The sequence below is a fragment of the Sciurus carolinensis genome, chromosome 8 (genome assembly GCF_902686445.1).
Source record: "Sciurus carolinensis chromosome 8, mSciCar1.2, whole genome shotgun sequence".
NCBI classification, from domain to species: domain Eukaryota; kingdom Metazoa; phylum Chordata; class Mammalia; order Rodentia; family Sciuridae; genus Sciurus; species Sciurus carolinensis.
The window spans coordinates 131,018,344-131,039,263 of NC_062220.1; the positions used below are offsets into that span (position 1 = coordinate 131,018,344).

At 46.6% G+C, this 20,920-nt stretch overlaps 2 protein-coding genes across 3 annotated transcripts in view; one reads left to right on the forward strand and one right to left on the reverse strand.

Annotated features, from left to right (window-relative positions):
- Nucleotides 1-20,920, reverse strand: part of Svop (SV2 related protein) — an 88,268-nt gene that overhangs the window by 21,404 nt on the left and 45,944 nt on the right. The window lies entirely within an intron of this gene.
- On the forward strand, nucleotides 5,478-20,140 carry LOC124990528 (tRNA-splicing endonuclease subunit Sen15-like). The gene is made up of 3 exons (XM_047560601.1): nucleotides 5,478-5,532; nucleotides 19,532-19,889; nucleotides 20,035-20,140. Exons 1-3 carry the CDS (start codon nucleotides 5,478-5,480, stop codon nucleotides 20,138-20,140), a joined length of 519 nt encoding a protein of 172 aa, XP_047416557.1.

Below are 20,920 nucleotides of genomic sequence, written 5' to 3' on the forward strand. Positions count from 1 at the left end.
GCTCATCCGTCAGCGGGAATGGTGGGACCAGGAGGAACCAAGCGGTGCCAAACAGCCATTTCCAGATATTCAGGGGCAGCCTGTCCAGTGAGTGGATGCCACTCCTGGCCTCGCCCGGTGATCTGGGAGTCCAGACTGCCGGAGACCACGTCCTTACTGCGCCTCAGGGACACGCCTCCCTAAGTCACCCCCTGGACCAGAATCCCTGCCTCAGGCTTCTGTGGAGCCCCGTGGAGTCACCCGGGGCCTCAGCAAGGCCACTGAGACGGAAATGCTGGTTAAAGGTCTCACCAACACCTCTGTCCAGAGCAGGTAGAATTTTGGGGAGCCTCAGAGGAAAGGGGAGCAGCTCAGGAGTTCAGACTCCATGTCTCAGGCTCTCTGTCTCTGGATCTCTCTGTGTGTGAACTCTTAGCTGAGATCATACTCAAGAATTTGAAGTTTAGTTGGGTGTGGTGGCGCTCTCCTGTAATGTCAGCGACACCGGAGGCTGAGGCAGGAGGATGGCAGGTTGGAGGCCAAGCTGGGCAGTTTAGTAAGACCCTGACTGTCTCAAAATAAAATAAAAGGCCTGGTGATGTGGCTCAGTGGTAAAGTGCCCCTGGGTTCAATCTCCGGTATCAAAAAAAAAAAAGGAACTTTATGCTGGGTGTGGTAGCACATACCTACAGTCCCCGACACTTGGGAGGCTGAGACAAGAGGATCTGAGAGCCAGACAGCTTTAGCCCACAAGTGCGAGGCTAGCCTGGCCATCATACCAAGAGCCCATTTTAAAAACGATGAACCCAATTATTAACTTTATTTACTTATTTATTTTCTGGTACTGGGGATTGAACTCAGGGACACTTGACCACTGAGACACATTCCCAGCCCTATTTTGTATTTTATTTAGAGACAGATCTCACTGAGTTGCTCAGGGCCTCGCTAGATTGCCGAGGCTGGCTTTGACCTCGCGATCCTCCTGCCTCAGCCTCCTGAGCTGCTGGGATGACCGGCCTGCTTCACATTGGTTCCAGCTCCAGTTGGTTCATTTTTCTGAGACAGGGTCTCACTAAGCCGCCCAGGCTGGCTCGACAGGCATCATATGCCATCCTGCCGAGCATTCATTTGATTTATAAATAATAATTCTGCATTTTAATTTATTTTATTTTTCCCCCTCCCTCCTTCCTTCCTTCCTTCCTTTTTCTTTTTTTTTTTTTTTTTTTGTGGTGTCAAGGATGGAACCCAGGGTCCCGCACATACTAGGCAATTGCTCTACGACCAACCCACCTTCCCAGCCCCACCTGTTATTTTTTTTTTCGATTTCGGGGACTGACCTCCTGCCCGCCACCCTTCCCAGGACATGCGTGACCTCTGGCACACACACATTTTATCACACGCATGAACTGACACTCCTCCGTTACAGCCACCTTTTAATGAGGATCTACTGTGCGCCAGACAGTCTGGATGTTTCACAAGGATTATCTCCCTGGGTCACCACGGAGGTGGGTAACGGGGTAGGGAAGCATAATCCCACTGTGTGCGCAGGCGCGTGTGTGTTTCTGTGTATCCTTAATCTTATTTCCTTATCTGTATCTACCGTGTCAGAGGTGGTTACTCGCCCGGGGCTGTTGGTCTAGATCAGGAAATAGAAGAGACAGAATTTCAACCCTGCTGTTTACACTCTAGCTAGCCCTTCAATCACTTCCCTATTTGGGTGGTTTCATAGTTATAAATAACACTTCCTTAAACTTAAACATCTTTTTAAGTCAAAATTGTCCAAATGTTTGTTTTCACCTAGTTTCCTAAGATTTCCCTAAATTGGTTTTTTTTTTTTTTTTTTTTTTTGGTACCAGGGATTGAACCCAGGGGTGTTTAACCACTGAGTAAATTCCCCAGTCCTCTATTTTTTTAATTTTAAAACTTATTATTATTAGTAGTAGTAGTTTTAGGTGGACACAATACCTTTATTTTGTTATCTCTATGTGGTGCTGAGGATTGAACCCAGGGCCTCATATGTGCTAGACAAGTGCTCTACCTCTGAGCCACAACCCCAGCCCTTTGTTATATTTTATTTTGAGATAGTGTCTCACTAAGTTGGTTAGGGCCTCGCCAAGTTGCTGAGGCTGGCTTTGAGCTGGAGATCCTCCTGCCTCAGCCTCCTAAGCAGCTGGGGTTACAGGCATGCACCACTGTGTCCAGTCTCTAAATAAAATTTGAATCAGAGGGTGTGCTTATTTTTAAGACTTTTAAAATATACTGCAACACCAAATTGTTCCAATTTGTATTCCTTCTAGTACTTCTCTGAACAGAAACCAGGAAGAATCTAATTTACTTGAGCTTTAAGAATTGAGGACAAGTTTAATAGATTGGAGTGTTTACCATGTATGACGCCTTAGAAATTTTATTCTTTGCCAAGTGATGTGCTCATATTATTTTTTTTAATCAATAATAAAAAGAGAAACATTTTTACCTTTTCTCATCAAAGCAATGCCAAGTTACCAACTGTGCAGAAACGTGTAGTAACATATTCTCAGGGCAAAGCAATTACTGTTCTAAGATGTCAAGGATTTATTTTTATGACCTCTAGCATAAAAGTCTTTTCTATTATTTTGCTTTTTTTTGATACTGGAGATTGAACCCAGGAGTACTTTATCACTGAGCTACATCCTCAGTCCTTTCATTTTTCACTCTGAGACAAGGTCTCACTAAGTTGCTTAGGGCTTTGCTAAATTGCTAAGGCTGGCCTTGAACTTGCAATCCTCCTGCCTCAGCCTCCTGAGTTGCTGGGATCATAGGCCTGTGCCACCACGCCATGTTGGGCTCCAACATCCCATTCTTAACCACTTCCCCATATGCTGGCCCAAATTCCAACTTCTAGTCCCTGCAACTCTTTCCTGAGAACTTTCTCCCGGGCCCTCAAAGCTTACACTGCCAATCTGTGAGGCAGGTCAGAAGAGTCCAAGAATTTAAGACAGCGACCCTTAACAAAGGGTCCCTCCCTCACCCCTTGAGTGGACCAATCTGTGTTGCAGAGTCTCAGAGTGAACCACTTGCTCTTGAACCTCTGTGTCAGGATCTGCTTTCAATAATAATTTGGAAATCATTCCATGTTAAAATGGGGAGGGCTCCTGCGTTACTGTAATTTTGGGGTGCTGGGGAGGGAACCCAGGAGCCTGAAGCATGGCAGGCAAGCGCTCTGCCACCGAGCCACACCGTGGTCCCTTACTGCAGTCTCCATGACGGCTGCACAGTCCTCCTTATTGGGGTGATGTCACTGTTTATTGACCCATCCCCAGCTGCTTTATACGTAGGTTATTTCCAATTTCTTTTTTTTTTTTTTTTTTGCGGTGCTGGGGATCGAACTCAGGGCCTTATGCTTGCAAGGCAAGCACTCTACCAGCTGAGCTATCTCCCCAGCCCTCCAATTTCTTGTTTTTGTAACTTTTCCTGTCATTCTTGGGCCCCACAGTTTGGGGGTTATTTATAGCAGTTCATTAAGAAAACGAGCTGTTTGATCTCTCTCCAAAGTGTGGGTCATGATGACGCTCACATGACAGATGAAAGCAAGGCACCAATCGATCGCCCTGCGGGAATCACATGGATGGCACAGGGCGATCAGGGACGCCCAGATGGAAATGGCCTGCTGCCTCAATTTGGCACTTCTTTGGGCAAAAGAATGACAAAGACGGGTTTATGAGTCGGTCTGATGAAACTGAGGCAGATGCAGGTCCAGCAGGTGGCCAGCTACCTGGGTCACTCAACCACTGAGCCACCTCTCCAGCCCTTTTTGTATTTTATTTAGAGACAGGGTCTCCCCGAGTTGCTTAGCGCCTCGCTTTTGCTAAGGCTGGCTGTTTCAGTCAGCTTTTTCCGAGCTGTGACTAAAAGATCTGAACAATTGCAGAGGAGGAAACGTTTATTTGAGGGCTCACAGTTTCAGAGGTCTCCATCCAGACAACTGGCTCCATTCCTCAGGGCTCCAGGTGAGGCTGAACATCAGGGCAGACTCACATCATGAGAAAGCAGAGGGAGACTCCACTCTCCAGATGCAAAATATATGCCCAAAGCCACGCCCCAGATGCAAAATATATGCCCAAAGCCACGCCCCAGATGCAAAATATAAGCCCGAGGCCACGCCCCAATCCCCACCTCCTCCAGCCACACCCCATCATTTCAATTAATCCCATCAGGACAATCCACTGAGTGGGTTAAGACTCTCACAACTCAGTCATTTCTCCTCTGAACCTTCCTGCACTTTCACATGTGAGCTTTTGGGGACCACCTCACATCCACACGGTAACACTGGCTTTGAACTTACGATACTCCTGCCTCAGCCTCCTGAGCTGCTGGGATGATGGGCATGTGCCACTGCGCCGGGGTACCTGGAGTATTTATCTTTTTTTTGTACTGGGGAGTGAACCAGTGATTTGCGCATGCTCATCAACACATCCCATCCCTGAACCGCGCCCTCAGCCCTGGGTCCTAATGCGTAAGAGCAGCTAAAACCCAAGTAGGGCGCCTGCAGATTGGGGTTTTCCAGCGCAGTCACTTAAGTAAACAGTGACCCGCGGAGCCACACAGCGCCCTCTGCTGGAAACACAGAGCCATCGACTCCCAGGCCAACCTGCATTTTGCTTATTTTCGTGAGAAGATATAGGCAATTAGAGGTGATTATCATTTCTGATGCCTATCTGCATTTCTAAATTTTCTAAAATGTATTGTTTGTAAGGATAAATATACAGGGATGTTTATTTCCCTTTGTTGGAATTAACATTCATTCCTTCCTGATGCTGCTCCATAGGCAGACAGTAAAATTCTTTGTCGTCCTAAATGCGACCCCCTGACCACCTGTGTTCTCCAGCCTTTTGCAGGCTGGTTCGACACCGTCGGTGCTCTGGCATCGGGTGCATCTGGATTTGAACCCAGTTGCCACTGGCCTGCAAAGTTGTCCTGGTGTCTTCCCCCACCATATCTACGCTGCTGTGCAGTGTGGCTTTGTGGTTCTTCCCATCAAGTCTCTGCCAGGGCCAGGGACGTGGCACTTGCCTACCACGCGCAAGGCCCTGGGTTCCATCCCCAGCCCTGGAGGAAGAAAGAGAAGAGGTCTGTTTTCCACACCCTGAGCCTGGACTGGCCTCGTGACTTGCTACCACCAGCAGCATGGAGTCTCAGAAGCAGCCGGTTGCAAGCGTAGGCTGCGAATGGCTTGGCGGCTTCTGCTTCCTGTCTTAGATCCCAGTCCGAAAGGTCCCTGCACCTTCACTGAGTGGGGCGTGGCCTTGCTGGTGGCAGGGTGCATGCTCCCCGAGACCCGAAGAACCATCGCCTGCCGGCTGCGGAATGTGAGCTGAACAGCTGTTTTCAGCCGGGAGCACAGAGGCTCACCCTGCGCTTCACGGAATCACTGCGCCCATGTGTGAGCTGGTTTCCTCATCGAAGGGGGATGCGTGAGAGCCCCCAGCCTGGTGGCCGCCGTGTCGCACGCGCCTGTCATTATGACTGTCAGCATCGTTACTGTGAATGTTACTGTGGTCCTTATGAACAAGCAAAGTGAGCATCTATTTTGGAGGAAACGAAGAAAGGAGAGAGAAGAGAGAGAGAGAGAGAAGGGAGAAAAGAGAGAAAAGAGAAAGGAACCCAGGCAGAGGAATGGGCTCCTTAATAATGATGCAATTTGCATTTATGCTAAAATGAAATAGTCTTAATTATCGTGTGGCCTGGACCTGGTGTGTGTTCCTCAAGGTTTGGTGTGTCGACTTCTGATTCCCAGTGTGACGAATGCAGAGGGCAGAAACTAAGTTCAACAATGGTGTCCAGAGGTGGGGCCTCTGAGAGGTGACTAGGGTCAGATAAAGCCACCAGGGTGGGCGCCCATGATTGAACGCTGGAGGCTTGCTAGGGAGAGTGCCCAGAGGGCTCACACTCGAGTGCCCCATCTCTCGCCATGTGTGCCTAGGCCACCTCGGGATCTTCCAGCACCAAGGCCACCATCAGACATGGCCCTTTAGCTTGGACTCTAACGAGCAGCCCAAACAAACCTCCTTCCTCCATAACCCACCCCGTCTGTGGTGCTGTGTTCTTGGAACAGAAAACAAGACTAACGGAGTCACAGAGACTTCTGGTGGCTGGGCTTTTAAAAATAGATACAGAGACTCTTCTTCATCTGGTTTGATGAGGAGCTGCGATTGGGAAAGCTCTTCTAAATGAATAGAAACTCTTAATTACATTTAATTTCACAAAATATCTTCAACTCAATGCTTCCCTGATAATGAACTTAGGAGAGCCATTTTTATAACTAGACAAGAACACTGTCTAATTAAGACATAATTATTTTTATGTAAATGACTAGTTAAAGTGCACAAGAGCCAGGGGCTCTCTTGGGTACCTAAAATATATCTTCTGTAATTTTGTTTATAGCTCTTATTTGCCATCCCCACGGATGAAAGACCTATCTAGAAGAGCAATTAAGAGAATAGGTTTATCCCAGTGATACAGGAGGCTGAGGCAGGAGGATCACAAGTTTGAGGCCAGCCTCAATGACTTACTGAGACCCTGTCTCAAAATTAAAAAGGGCTGGGGACATAGCTCAGTGGTCACATGCTCCTGGGTTCAATTCCCAGTACAAAAAAGGAGAGAGAGAGAGAGTGAGAGAGAGACTGAAAATCAGTTGAGAGGGTCAAGCAACATTTAAATCTCTGCTCTGCCACTTACTAGCTGTGTGACTTTGGGTGTGTTACTCCTTTGAAGTTCAGTTTTCTTACCTGTAAAATGGAAAGGATACCTCTGTCTTTTATGTGAGTTTTTAAATGGTCATGTATGTAAAACACAATTTCAGTCCCAGGGTTGCAGTAATAGCTCAGTAAACAAACAGAAGGGCTAAAATAGTTTCAGTAAATGAGTAGCTAAATGGGACCTGTGATATGGCGAAATTCGCATCTGGCCTTCCTCCTGTATCCTGCCATACACTCCTAAAATCCTTGGAATCAGCAAAGCATGTGTCTTTTTCTAGGCCATTGAGTTGTCTAACTGCCTCTGGGGAGCACCCAGTGGGGACTGGTCACTGGAAAGACACAGGCAGGCTTCGAAGGCTGGCCTTTGAGCCCCACCCTGTCACTCCCTGACCTCCGGGAAGGGAAGAGAGTCTGAAGGTTAAATCGATCACCAGTGGCTGATGATTCCATCAATCATGCTTATGTAACGAGGCCTCCATAAAACCCCTAGGGAACAGCGTTAGCTAACCAAACCTGTGGAGGGTCCTAGGGTGGCACCTGGAGAGGGCCCAGAGGCTCCGCCCCGCTTTCCCCACACCTGGCCCCTGCACCTGTTCCCTCTGGGCTCCATCAGTATCCTTGGTAACATCCTTTACGATAAGCTGGTAGTGTTTCCTCCAGGTCTGTGAGTCGTTCTAGCAAACTCGGCAAACCCAAGGAGGGGGTTGTTGTGGGAACCCCAATATTTACAGCCAGTGGGTCAGAAGCACAGGTAAAAGCACCTGGAGTTTCCAAGCCAGGTGGCACATGCCTGTCATCCCAGCAACTCAGGAGGCAGAGGCAAGGAGGATCACAAGTTTGAGGCTAGCCTCAGCCACGGAGTGAGACCTGGTCTTAAAATTAAAATAAATAAATAAATAAAAAGGCTGGGGATGTGGCTCAGTGGTAGAGTCCTCTTGGGTTCAGTCCCGGGTACCAAAAAAAAAAAAAGGAACCTGCGCTTCTGACTGGTGTCTGAAGTGGAGAGAGGGGCAGTCCCTCCCCAGGTGGGTAGGGGCAGACCTGAGCTGGTCTGAATCAGAGGGCACCCAGCGGGAGCCCACTGAGCGGCCCCGCTTGCTCGATGGGTTGGGGTTGGGAAACCCACACACACCTGCCATCAGAAGCCTGTGACCACCAACACATTACTGGCAATAAGATTGGCAATGGAGGACGGAGGATGGGACTTTGATAGACCTGAGTGGTTCCCAGCAGCCAAGGAGGGGTCAGAGTATGTACCAAGGAAAGGACCCCGGGAGGAGCGGGTTGGGGTCATGCCCCAGGGCCACCCGGCACAGGGTGGAGGCTCTGGATGAAGGAGGAATTGCTCCTGAGTTTGCTCCAGAGTCCCGTCCTGGGTGGCGGCTCAGATGAAGGAGGGGCAGGGCTGCCTTGTCCAGCTGGCCCCAGGAACAGCCTCGTAGGAAGGAGGACAGGACGGGAGAACCGCTCGGCCCCTGATGAGCCCTCCTGGAGACTTGCGAGCGCGATCTTGGGTGTCCCTGTCTGTGTGTCGTTCTGCTGTGTGTACAGACCCTGGGGCTCGCCCTGGGGAGTGGAAGCGATCTGCACCGTGAAGGTCGGCTCCACTCTCGGCTCTTGGTTTTATATGCTCTGTTTTTTTTTTTTTTTTTAATTTTTTACATATATATTTTAGTTGTGGATGGACCTTTACTTTATTTATTTATAGGCGGTGCTGAGGATGGAACCCAGTGCCTCATACGTGCTAGGCAAGCGCTCTGCCACGGAGCCACAACCCCGGCCCTTTATGTGCTCTCTCATCTCTGTGTCTGGTTATTAGTTTGTGTTGGTGACAGTGGGTTCCACAGACACTAAGGGGCTTGATGGCTTTGGCAACAGTTCTATTAGAAATTCATCCACTCAAGGGTTCCTAGATTCCAAGGAAAAGAGACAAACGCTCCCTCCAGTCCATTCTGGGTGACCCAGGGTGACTCGGGGGTCTAAATGGAGGGATCAGGGTCACTTACCCACAAGGTCAAGAGGTCTCTTAGGAAACCACATCAGAAGAACGTACCCTGTTCCTGGGTTGCAAAAACTCTCACAGGAAGCGGCCACCTGCACCTCCAGCTACCCAGCATCCCTTGGTGTTTGGAGTTGTCCGGCCCTTCGAGGACACTCTGGGAAGGAGTTCCCCTAAGCAGTACATCATGACCCCAAATCTCTCCCAAGCATCCAACTCTTGCTCCAGCCACCAGATACGCCTCTCACAAAAGGGGTCCTGGAGACAGCACTGGGCAGAATTTAATTAAAATCCCTCAGTAGCCAGGCGTCAAGGCCTGCACCTGCAATGCCAGCTACTCAGAAGGCTGAGACAGGAGGCCCAAGTTCGAGACCAGCCTCAGCAACTTGGTGAGACCCAAGTTAAATACCAAAATAAAAAATACCAAGGGCTGGGGATGTAGCTCAGTGGTAAAGCACCCCTGGGTTCAATCCCCAGTACCACAAAACCAAAACCAAGCCATCAGTATAAGCTGCTGAGAAATCGCTTCAGTGGGAATCCCTGTGACCACTCTGGTTTTTTTTTTTGGTAGCGATTTCTCATATAGTTTTTTTTTTTTTTTTGGAGGGGGGGGTTACCAGGGGTTGAACACAGCAGGTTAAATATGGAGTCACATTCTCAGCCCTTTTAAAAATATATTATTTAGAGACAGGGTCTTGCTAACCTGCTTAGGACCTTGCTAAATTGTAGAGGCTGGCCTTGAACTTTCGATCCTCCTGCCTCAGCCTCCTGAGCCCCTGGGATTACAGGCATGCACCACCGCACCCGGCTCTCCTGAACTTTCTTATTGAGCTCATGATAACATCTTACAGCCTTTTCCTGGTGAATTTGCTGTTGGGTTCTTCATGGTTAAGTAGATATTCTTGCTTTACTGGCATGCCTGATTTAAAAACTTCTTGTAAACACCTGAAGATCATTTCTAAAAGCTGACTGCAGATGCAGTTAACAAGTGTGGGTTTATAGCTCCTGTCTCCTGCCTTTAAATCTGTTGGAAGTTTATTGTAAGTAAATCTGTCACAAATTAGTTAATTTAAACTTGTTGATAAGATAGAGGTTTTCAGAGTCGTTAGCATACGTTTTGCCTGGGTTATTGGTCAATCAGGTTATGTTTATTTCTGTTAGATGTTCAAGATGAAATGTCCATTGCTTTCTATGTTTCCAGCACACGGTTAGCATTTTTCTTCGAGAAACAATTTAAAAGTGTTGACTATGCTTGTCTGACATCTCAGTCTGATTATCATGTTATCTTGTCTCACATCATGAATAAATCAGGTAAATATATGTAAAATAAGTGTTTATAGATACACATAGTAGGAGTAATTTGTAAGTTAAAATACTTTTTTTTGTATTTACTACTGATGTCTTTACATCAATTGCTAAATATACATTCAAGTACTCTGGGCTTTTTCAAGCCCAAAGAGGAATAGGTATGTGTATGTGGGTGTTATGTTTGCCTTTATTAAATATGTTTTCATAAGATGTTGATATGCATACAGATTCAATGCAATCCCCATCAAAATATCCATGACATTCTTTACAGAACTAGAAAAAACAGTCCTAAAATTCATTTGGAATGGGCTGGGGTTGTGGCTCAGTGGTAGAGCGCTTGCCTAGCACGTGCGAGGCACTGGGTTCAAACCTCAGCACCGCATAAAAATAAATAAATAACATAAAGGTTCATCGACAATCACAACTAAAAAATATTTTAAAATAAAGGTCATCAATCAACATCTAAAAAAATACATATATATATAATTATTTTTTAAAAAATTCATTTAGAAGAATAAATGACTCAGAGAAGCCAAAGCACTTCTAAGTAAAAAAAAGCAACTCAGGAGGCATCTCAATACCTGACTTCTAATTATCCTGCAGCGCTGTAGTAACAAAAACGGCATGGTTCTGGCACTCAAACAGACACAGGGACCAACGGTGCAGAATAGACACAGAGACCAGCACACACAGACACAGTCAACCGATCCATGACACAAACGCCAAAAACAGACACTGGCGAAAACACGGCCTTTGTAACAAAGGGTGCTGAGAAAACTGGTTCTGCATATGTAGAAAAGTGAAACTAGACCCTTCTCTCTCACCCTGCACAAAAACAAACTCAGAATGGATCCAAAACTTCAGACTTAGACCAGAAACTATGCAACTCCTAGAAGAAAACACAGGCTCAACTCCAGCTTTTGGGTACAAGCAATGACTTTCTCAAAAGAACCCCCAGGGCTTCGGAAATAATGCTAAGAGCTGATAAACTGGACAGCATCAAACTTCTGCACAACCAAGGAAACAATGAGAAATGTGAAGAGAGCACTCACATGATGGGAGGAAAATCTTTGCTAGCCACTCTTCTTAGAGGATTACTATCTAGAATATATAAAGAACACAAACAACTTTACACCAAAATTCCAAATAACCCTATTAATAAATGGGCAAATGAATTAAGCAGACACTTTTCAAAAGAAAAAAATACAGTCAACACATGCATGAAAAGATGTTCAACATCATTAGCCATTAGGGAAATGCAAATCAATGCTAGAGAGGAAAAAGGAAAAGAAAGGTGGAGGCAGATCTCATGAAAATCAAAGGGAGATCAGTGGAGAAAAGGGACCAAAGGGTGGCGGGGAGGAGGGGAAGGGGGAAATGCTGGGGAGGGACAGTGGCCAAATCATATTGCTACACTGTGTGCAGGCACAAGCATATCACAAGTCCCATCAGTATGTACAACTATAATGCACCAATAAAAAATGTGGGGAAAAACATGTTGGGGTATGTGAAAAGCAGTTTCAGACTCAGGCACACACCTGTAACCCCAAGTGCTCAGGGGCCTGAGGCAGGAGGATCTCTAGTTCAAGACCGACCTGAGAAAGCTAGCAAGACCTTGCCTTTGAATAAAAAATACACAAAAAGGTTGGGGATGGAGCTCAGTGGTAGACTGTCTGCCTAGCATGCATGAGGCCCCGGGTCAGATCCTCAGAAACCCTTCTCCCACAGAAAGATACAGAAAACAGAGTTCAAGAGTGCTTTCTTGGGGCTGGGGAGATAGCTCGGTTGACAGAGTGCTTGCTTTGTAAGCACAAGGCCCTGAGTTCGATCCCCAGTACCACACCAAAAAAAAAAAAAAAAAAAAAAGAGTGCTTTCTTCACTGAAAGTAAGATTACTAAGTCATCTGTGTTTTGATGAAAAAATTATTATTATCATTATGATACTGGTACTGGGGATTGAACCTGGGGTACTTTATCACTGAGTCACATCTCCAGCCTTTTTTATTTTTTATTTGGAGACAGGGTCTCACTAAGTTGCTTAGGGCCTTGCTAAGTTGCCGAGGCTGGCCTTGAACTTGAGATCCTCCTGCTTCAGCCTCCTGAGGTGCTGAGATTACAGGCGTGCACCACTGTGCCCAACTTGATGAAAAATTATTTTTAAGAAAATGTATTTTATTTTATTGAGAAAATGATTAATTTGATCTGCATTCAGAAGTTTTGTAAGGATTGTTTCAAAATGAAGGTTTAAGGGCAGCAACAGTAGGAACAAACTGGCAAGTAGGGAAGAAAGACAAAGTTGTAAATTGAAGATGTTTTTGGTGAAAAAAGTGAAAAAGAAAAGAAAATGCTTTTGGAGGAGATAGGATTTTGTATGGCAAAATAAGATTTTTATCCCCAAAGAGAAAACAAGAAAGGCAGAGTCATATATTAAAGGGTTAAGCAGACCACAGAGGTTTGTGAAGGACAAATGGTATTAAAGGAAATTTAGGTTAAGTTGGCTAAAGCTAAGAAAAATTATTTATAGGCTTTTCTAAGATTAAAATTTAAGCTGGATTCAACCCCCAGCACCGCAAAAAATAAAAAAATTAAAAAAAAATAAAATTTAAGCTGGGCATGGTGGGTGCACCGTTAATCCCAGTGACTTATGAGGCTGAGGCAGGAGGATCTCCAAATTCAAGGTCAGCCTTAGGAACTTGGTGAGGCCCTGTCTTAACCAAGGTCTGGGGATGTGGCTCAGGGGTAAAGCACCCCTGGGTTCAATCCCCAGTTCCAAAGCTAAATAAATAAAATTTTAAAAAGGGCTTGGGATGTAACTCAGTAGTAATGTGCCCCTTGGTTCAGTCCTCACTACCAAAAAATTAATTAATCAATTAGTTTAATTTAATACATTGATAGAAAACCAGAATCTACTTTTTTTTCTTTTTCTGGTACTGTGGATTTTGTGTATTTTGGGAAAGGGTCTTACTAAGTTGCTGAGGGTCTCGCTAAGTTGCTGAGACTGGTCTTGAACTTGTGATCCTTCTGCCTCAGTCTCTGGAGTTACTAGGATTATAGGAGTGTACCACCACACCCAACCTCAGAATCAAATTAATGTCTAAAGCAACAAGGTTTTCTTAAAACATTGATCTGCTCTTAGTACGATTTACAAAAACTGACTTAACAGAGATTTTATGTTTGACAAACGTAATTTCTTACATTTCCTGCTCTTTGTTGGGTATTTGATTACTTAGGGAGAGAGTCTTAAAAGAGTTACGGTTTGCTTAAGCATCTACTTGTTTTAAAGTCTTTTAAGTGATGACTTAGAACTATTTACATTTAGTTTATAGCTGGGGTTTAATGAACAACTATTATTTTACAATGATATATGATAAATATTATTTGCATAAATATTCAAAAGATTTTGCCAAATGCATAAAGGTCTGGTGGACCTGGCAAATGCTATCAGTTACAACTGTCATCCCAAAATGCTGTATACGGGGCAGGGTGTGGTGGCACATGTCTGTAATCCCAGTGGTTCCAGAGAATGAGGCAGGAGGATCGTGAGTTCAAAGCCAGCCTCAGTAATTTAGCAAGGCACTGTCTCTAAGTAAAATACAAAAAAGGGCTGGGGGTGCGGCTCCGTGGTTAAGTGTCCCTGGGTTCAATCCCTGGCAGGAAAAATTTTTTAAAAATTTAAAAAAATAAAAGCTCTGTGTCAATTAAAAAAAACAACAAAACTCGATTTTTATTTGGAGGGGTCAACTGCTAAACTGTCATCAAAATTCTAACCATGGCTATTCTAAGTCTTCTATCATCCACAGTTTTGATTTTTTTTTTTTTCTAAAGCAATTCACGTTGAGTCAAGAAAAGAATTCTTGGGGCTGGGGAGATAGCTCAGTCGGTAGAGTGCTTGCCTTGCAAGCACAAGGCCCTGGGTTTGATCCCCAGCACTGCAAAAAAAGAATTCTTACAAGTTCTCTTAAATACAGCTTTCTGACAAAGCTGAACTCATTTTACAAAGTGGTTCTTCTTTGGTTATCTTTGCCCAAAAACCTGGCATTACTGTAAAAGGATTGTTTCTTAGTTCAAACCTAAAACACAATCTGAATTTGTTTTGCTCTTGTGAATTTGATGTTGCATTTTCCTTTTAAAACTTTATACCTGTTGCCTCTCAAAATTCTTCAGAAAAACAACTAAGAAAATAATCAGGCTCACTGTTTTGAGCTGCTAGTCATCCTACAAAACAGAGGGATTGAACATAGTAGCTAGAGACTCCAGGTCAGCTCAGCCTGAGAACCGCTCCTTCTAAACCTTTTATTAAAAAAAAAAAAAAAAAAAACAAAACCTCAAATGTGACTTTAAAGGGTTTTGGACACTGATCCCTAATCCTCTATCACTTATCCTCTCTTGTGGGACAGATCAGACTAATGACCTGACAGACTAACTGGGGTAAGTCCAGCCTGGCAACAAGGGATAATAAAAACTAGACCATGGTGTGGTTAATCAACCAAGTTTTCAGGAAAAGAAAGGAGGGAATGTAAAAAATATGTAGCAAAATCAGCCAGGTGTGGTGGCATACACTAGTAATCCCAGCAGCTTGGGAGGCTGAGGCAGGAGGATCGCGAGTTCAAAGCCAGCCTCAGCAACAGTGAGGCCCTAAGCAACTATCTCTAAATAAAGTACAAAATGGGGCTGAGGATATGGCTCAGTGGTCTAGTGCCCCTGAGTTCAATCCCTGGTACCCCCGCCCCGCAAAAATGTAGCAAAATCAAAACGGAGCTACTTGTGTCAAGCAAAATAAATAGAGCCAAGAGGATATAAAGGAAGGATTCTTTCGTGATTGCCTGATATAACTAGCAAAAAAGATCGTACAGACCACGAGTTTGCAGAGAGGTCACCATAACCATACACGAAGAGTACTTCTAATAACCAGGTTACTCTCAATTACCTCCTTGGCAAAGGAGGCATACCATCTGCTACACTTGGAATCGACTCCCCTTAGACATTTTATTGGTCCCACAAGGGAAAATCTTTGCAACGATAAGTACTAGCTGTTACATACGGATTAACACATCTCAACAGGTGAAATTATTAGTATCCGAGACTTTAAAGTTAGCAATGTTACTCAGTGGGGGGCTGTCCCCTGGCCCTTTGGAGGGGTCTCCCTGCCCGTTTCCGGCATCCTCATTTGACTTCCTGTCTATGCTCTGCCCTACAGTGTATAAGGCTCCTTCCTATTCTAGGATTGGGTACCTGGTTTCCTTTTCTAAGGAAATAAGCTGGACATCCACACATCCTGTCGTTTTTATGAAGCACCAGGAACACGTGGACTCTTAGAAGAGGCCAGGTCCCAAGGCCACTGTCCAGTCCTCCCTGCCCAGAGGGCCTGGAACGTGCTTGAAGGTGCATTCCGGACAGGACCTGGTCTCTGCCTCTCTTGGGTTCCTTGATGGCTCCGTTGCTCCTTCTGCTCTTTAGACCACATATCCTCAACTATCTGGTCTCTTTTACAAGCAGAAAGTTGGAAGCCATCAAATGACAAGTGATGTTGACTCAGGGGTAAAAACAGCTGTGCCTGCAGCCGGTGATCATCGGACACATTGAAGGTTAGCCAGGGAAATTTTTCACTCTCCTGCCAGGTGACACCCAGATTCAGCTCCCAGGAGTCACAGAAGACGACCTTCACCCTTCATCACACCTCGAGAACAGGAAGTGAGCCGGGCGCGGTGGCCTGTCATCCCAGCAGCTCGGGAGGCTGAGGCAGGAGGATCACGAGTTCAAAGCCAGCCTCAGCAACTTAGTAAGGCCCAAAGCAACTCAGCGAGACCCTGTCTCTAAATAAAATATAAAATAGGGCTGTGGATGTGGCTCAGGGGTTGAGTGCCCCTGAGTTCAATCCCCAGGACCAAAAGAAAATGGAAAAAAAAAAAAAAAGAATGGGGAGTGAAAATAAGTGTGTGGGGGGTATGTTACCCAGTAGAAGTCTACACCCGCTGGCTTGCCTCTTACCCACCCTGCGTTCATCTTTTGAAAATAGGATGCTTGGAGGTTAGAATTTCCTTTCCATGATAATCAGCTGAAACCAGCCAGATCCCCAAATGGCCACACAAATGACCTCTAGAAGACCTCAGACCTCGTTACGATCCAATTTCCATCCTAAGTGACACAGGTACCAGCCGCCAAGACAGGAAGCACCAGACTGTGACAGGGGCAAGAGGCGGTGACAAGCCTGAGTGCCGGAAAGTCTCCACCTCCTCCATGGAAAGATGTGAGCATTCCTCTCCTTCATCAGCTTCTCCTCCTGTCATCCCTGTACCCTTTATTTACGACGTCCCCACCCTTGAAGGGTTAGGCCCCCTGTGAGCTGGCTCCCACGCCTCCATTCTCTGGGCAGAGAATGCATTGGGTGGCTGGTGCTCGGCTTCAGTTTCACCTTTGGCTTCGTGACACTGAATGGAAAGAGATCTTGCATCGAGGGTCTTGCCCCCCGTCAAGTGGGGGACCAACGAGTTGGTAACACTGTGTGAGCAGAGTTCCTGGGGTGTACGGCTTAATGTGAGTTGTCAGCTAGATTGGATTAATAGGCCTCTGGATGTGTCCATGAGGGCGTGTCTAGGCATGATTGGCATGTGGGCTAGCGAATTGAAGGGCAGCCCTTCTTTAAGCATGAGCAGCACCGCCCAATAGGATGGTGGCTTGGATGGAATAAAAGTTGGAGGGCTGGGGAGATAGCTCAGTCGGTAGAGTGCTTGCCTTGCAAGCCCAAAGCCCTGGGTTCGATCCTAAGCACTGCAAAAAAAGAAAAAGAAAAAAAAAAAAAAGAAAGAAAACTGAATAAAAGTTGGAAGAACAAGGAAGCAGATGCAGATGCAAGCTCGGCTCTTCTTGAAGGGGTCTTGATCGCTGCTTGGATCATCTCAGGATACCAGACTCTCGCCTCTTCACTCTTTCAAAGCCGACTTTGATTCTCCAGGGAGTTTCCAGAAGCCTTGGTCTGGGACTAGGGTGGCAGTTTGATCGCTCTCGTTCTGGGGCTTCTGCCTCTTGGACTGCGCAGCTGCTGGTTCTTCCAGCTCTCCAGCTGCAGACCGCCCTTGTGGACCCTCCAGCTTCTGGTTGTGTGAGCCAATCTAATAAATCCCCCTTTTATAATTATACCTCCTGTTGATTCTCTTCCTCTAGAGAACACTAATACATGGGTTTCTGTTGGTTTCTTCCACATCATCTGAGGGAGGCATGACATTTGGGGGGTCGGGGGATCGCAGGTAAGCTGGGGACCCTGGCGCACCAGGTCAGGGGGAAAGGCCCTCCTCACTGCTGGGTGTCCTTTATTGTATTCCCCTGGGGTCCTCTCTTCTCTCCCTGTGCTGTGGACTCTGGAAACGGCGTCTCTCCCAGACTCCAGCGGAAGAATCTCTCTCCCTTCTGTGGTCGCTCGCCGGCGGTGTTTTGGGACGAGGTCTTTCTCTGCTTTAGTTCCTCTGCCCCTGTAATCCCACCTGCTTGAAAGCTTCCAGAGAGTTCTCAATATTTCTGGTCAGTCAATGGCATCCTCTCCACACCTTCCAGCACCATTAAAAGATTCTATTTCTTACCGCATTTATGCCATTTCCAAGAAATGTGTAAGAAGAACCAGAAAACGATGCCTCTCGTTCCACCTTCCTGAAAAAGAATTTCCGTGGACCTTCTGCATCTTCCCGCACACGGGAAGAAAATCCAGGTAACTATTCGGAGGTTCCTTCTGCCGGCATCTCCCTGAGCACCCCCAGGAAGGGAATCTGACTACCCTTCTGTGAGCGCATTCCTTCCAGCCACCAGGGAAACACTGCACCCTCGTCACTGGATGGCTTTTGAATGGGGCAGTGGCCACATCTGCAGGAATTCCTGGAGTTGGGCCAGAAGTGGAGCAATTGGCTACCAGCCCCTGCCAGTCCAGACTGATGGCTGTGGCTCCGTTCATGGCCTCTGCTTTGAGCTCTAGTGTTTTCTAAACCTATTCCAGCTCCAGGATCCTGGGTCAGATGCCCACTCTGGAAGGCCCTAGAGGAGCCTCATGAAGAACAGACGTGGAGGACTCAGCTGCTCGCTATCCTTGCCTCCAATGGAGGAGGAGCCTAGAGGTCTGCTTGCGTGTCAAATCCACGTGCTCAATTACACGCTTCCTCCTCATCCCTCCCGGGGACTCGTGAACTTCTTACCAAAGCCTGCAGCAGCTACCCATCGAGAACTCTGCCAGGCATCTCCTGGGTACTGGGCATATATTGTCACTTAAAATTCTAAGGGACCCCACGAGGTGGATATGTTTGTATCCCCTTTTTAAAAATGAGGAAACGGAAGCACAGAAAGGTTCGGGGACTTATTCAGGGTCATGCAGCTAGTATGTGACAGAAGCAGGATTCCGACCCAGCACTCTGGTGACCCAGCCGCGATGTGACCACACTACTCCAGAACTGACGTCACCCTTCCAGAGAGTCCCTCCTGATCTTTCCCAAAGGAGATGCAAGGACTGGCACGTGACCGTGGGCTCGGTGGCCCTTGACATACCACGCGATCCTGAAGCTGTCGGCCGAGGGCAATGCCTCAGCCTTCTGAAGACACCACTGAGGCATCAGCTTGGGGGACAGGGACAGTCCCCCAAGATGCAGTACACACTTAAATCAATGGCCGGTTTATGGCTGTGTTCCCAGTTCAAAGACTAGATGGGTCTGGGAATCGAGGGGTTGAAGTAGGTGTGACCTTCACTGCCATCATTCGTAGTGACCCACTTGGGGGAACTTGTGCATCTTCTAGGCTCTGGGGGTCTAGAGGACTTGGGTCCCAGGGAGGAAAAGAGGATGCCACAGAGTCTCTCTAGATGGAGGAGCGGGGTGATTCTGAGCCGACTGCAGAAGAAGTGTTTGGGTAACCCTAAGATGGCGGCTGGCGTTGAGCCAAGAGGTGGCGCATAGTTAGTGTTAACACGGCGTGATCTACTTTTGTCTGATTAGCTAATGTCTCCTCTGCGCTAGTGGTCAACAGATATTCCTCATTCTTTCTTGATTGGTACCGAAGGGCATGCCTCAATTGTGCTAATCCTAAGCTGATTGGCTGCCTTAGGTATATAAGACACACACCTATAGGAAGCACCTCGGATAAGCCACACCTCTAGGTCGCTGGGTGGAGGATAAGCAGTACCTCTGATAGATCGCTGGGCGGAGGACTAAGCAGACACCTCTAGATAGCAGAATGAAGATCGCAGGATGCAGGACGCACCTCTAAGAAGAAGCCACAGACCTTTAAGAAATAGCTCCTCTGATAATACTAGCCTCTCTGACAGTGTAGCAAGTCTCTTTTCCTGATAAGCAAAGTCTCTCTTCCTCTAAGCTCTAAGCAAAGCCTGTCTTCCTCTAAAACTTCCTCTAAAAAGCAAGTAAGCCTCTCTTCCTCTATAAACTAGCAAACAAGCAAGAAAGCAGCGCACTAAAGAGAAAGATAATAGAAGTAGCTGTTTCCAGTCCACCTCCGACAAATACCCGCGCAATTGTTGCTGCAGGTGGTAACAAATTACCGTGGGATTGTTGCCGCTGGCCGCGACAGCCAACTCCCTGCTGTAGCGGTCTGGACTTGGGCGGTGTTGGTAATGGTGACGGCGCTCACAAGTGGACACCGCAGGATGCCTGGATAAGTATCCACCCTAAGTATTTAGAAAGGATGGAATTAAATACAGGAGATGCCACTCAAGTTTATATAGCATTCTTGGTTTACCTGGATCTCATGGAGAGTAAAAGTTGGTTTGAAGTAACTGTGGGATTACCTGAACTCCAGCTCATCTGCCTGGCTGGTACTGAGACAGAAGGGGAAAGGTTACAGACCGTGTTGCCTACACCCATCTCTGCTTCTCTCAGCCATCAAAGGATAAGGGACATCTTGAAGGCATGAAAACTACGAGGTGATGCAGATCTGGATTTGCCAATGTCTTTCACCCTAGCTATCGTGGAATCTGATTCTACAATAGTCTACTATCAACTCGCTGATGGATTTATGCTGCCAGCCCCTCAGAATATTCCCCTTGGAAGATGACATCTGCACTTCTCAACCCTTTATTCATAAAAGATTGGATTTGAGACCCATCCACCTGCTTTTTCTTTTATCTCCGAGATAGTCAAGTTGATTTAACTGTTTCCATTCCGTAAGTTTTCTTTCGGAAGAATAAAACTTTCCCAGTTAGAAGAATTTGTATTGCTTGAAACGATAGAGTTGTTGCTCTAGAACTCTTATTGGAGACAGTTTAGTTACAGTTGTGCTCAGATCTATGCCGAGGATGCGTTCAGAGGGGTGGAACCCCTGTGCCTCTTCATCACCCACGTTCATACGAGCCACAGCTGGCTCATTGAAACCACCACCTCTTCCCTTACTCTGCTCTCCCAGGGCCTTCTGGCCTCTGTAGCCAGCTTGGGCTGGCACTTTATGTACATTGTGACATGTGGAGAGTTTATTTCTGCCTGCTTTTCCATCTTTAGGAGAAAGTGCAAGATATCTTTGAATCAAAAAAAAAAAAAAAGACAAAGAGTCTCTCTAGAAGCTGGGCGTGGCAGTGACTTGGGAGGCTGAGGAAGGAGGATTTCAAGATCAAGGTCAGCCTCAACAACTTCATGAGACCCTGTCTCAAAATTAAAAATGAAAAAGGGCAGGGGACGTAACTCAGAGGTAGAGTGCCCCGGGTTCAGTCTCCAGCAGCACAAACACACACACACACACACACACACACACACAGAGTCCCCTCAGACTTCAAGCAACAGTGCCACCTAATAACTTTGGGCTCCTTTTGTCAAGAAATGAGCAGGCAAGGAAAAAGGTCACCATTCACCAGTCAGAGAAATTAATCCTAACCATCAAGGCACCCAAGGTATAAGGCTGGACATCTCCTGATATTTCCCTGCCC

What these genes read in the sequence shown, in the direction of transcription:
- LOC124990528 (XM_047560601.1), top strand. Translation starts at nt 5,478, where the DNA reads ATGACTGTCAGCATCGTTACTGTGAATGTTACTGTGGTCCTTATGAAC. An exon ending in GGTCCTTATGAACAAGCAAA is followed by an intron (nt 5,533 to 19,531) that starts GTGAGCATCTAT and finishes TTGTTGCTGCAG; the next exon opens with GTGGTAACAAATTACCGTGG. An exon ending in TCTGCTTCTCTCAGCCATCA is followed by an intron (nt 19,890 to 20,034) that starts AAGGATAAGGGA and finishes CTGCCAGCCCCT; the next exon opens with CAGAATATTCCCCTTGGAAG.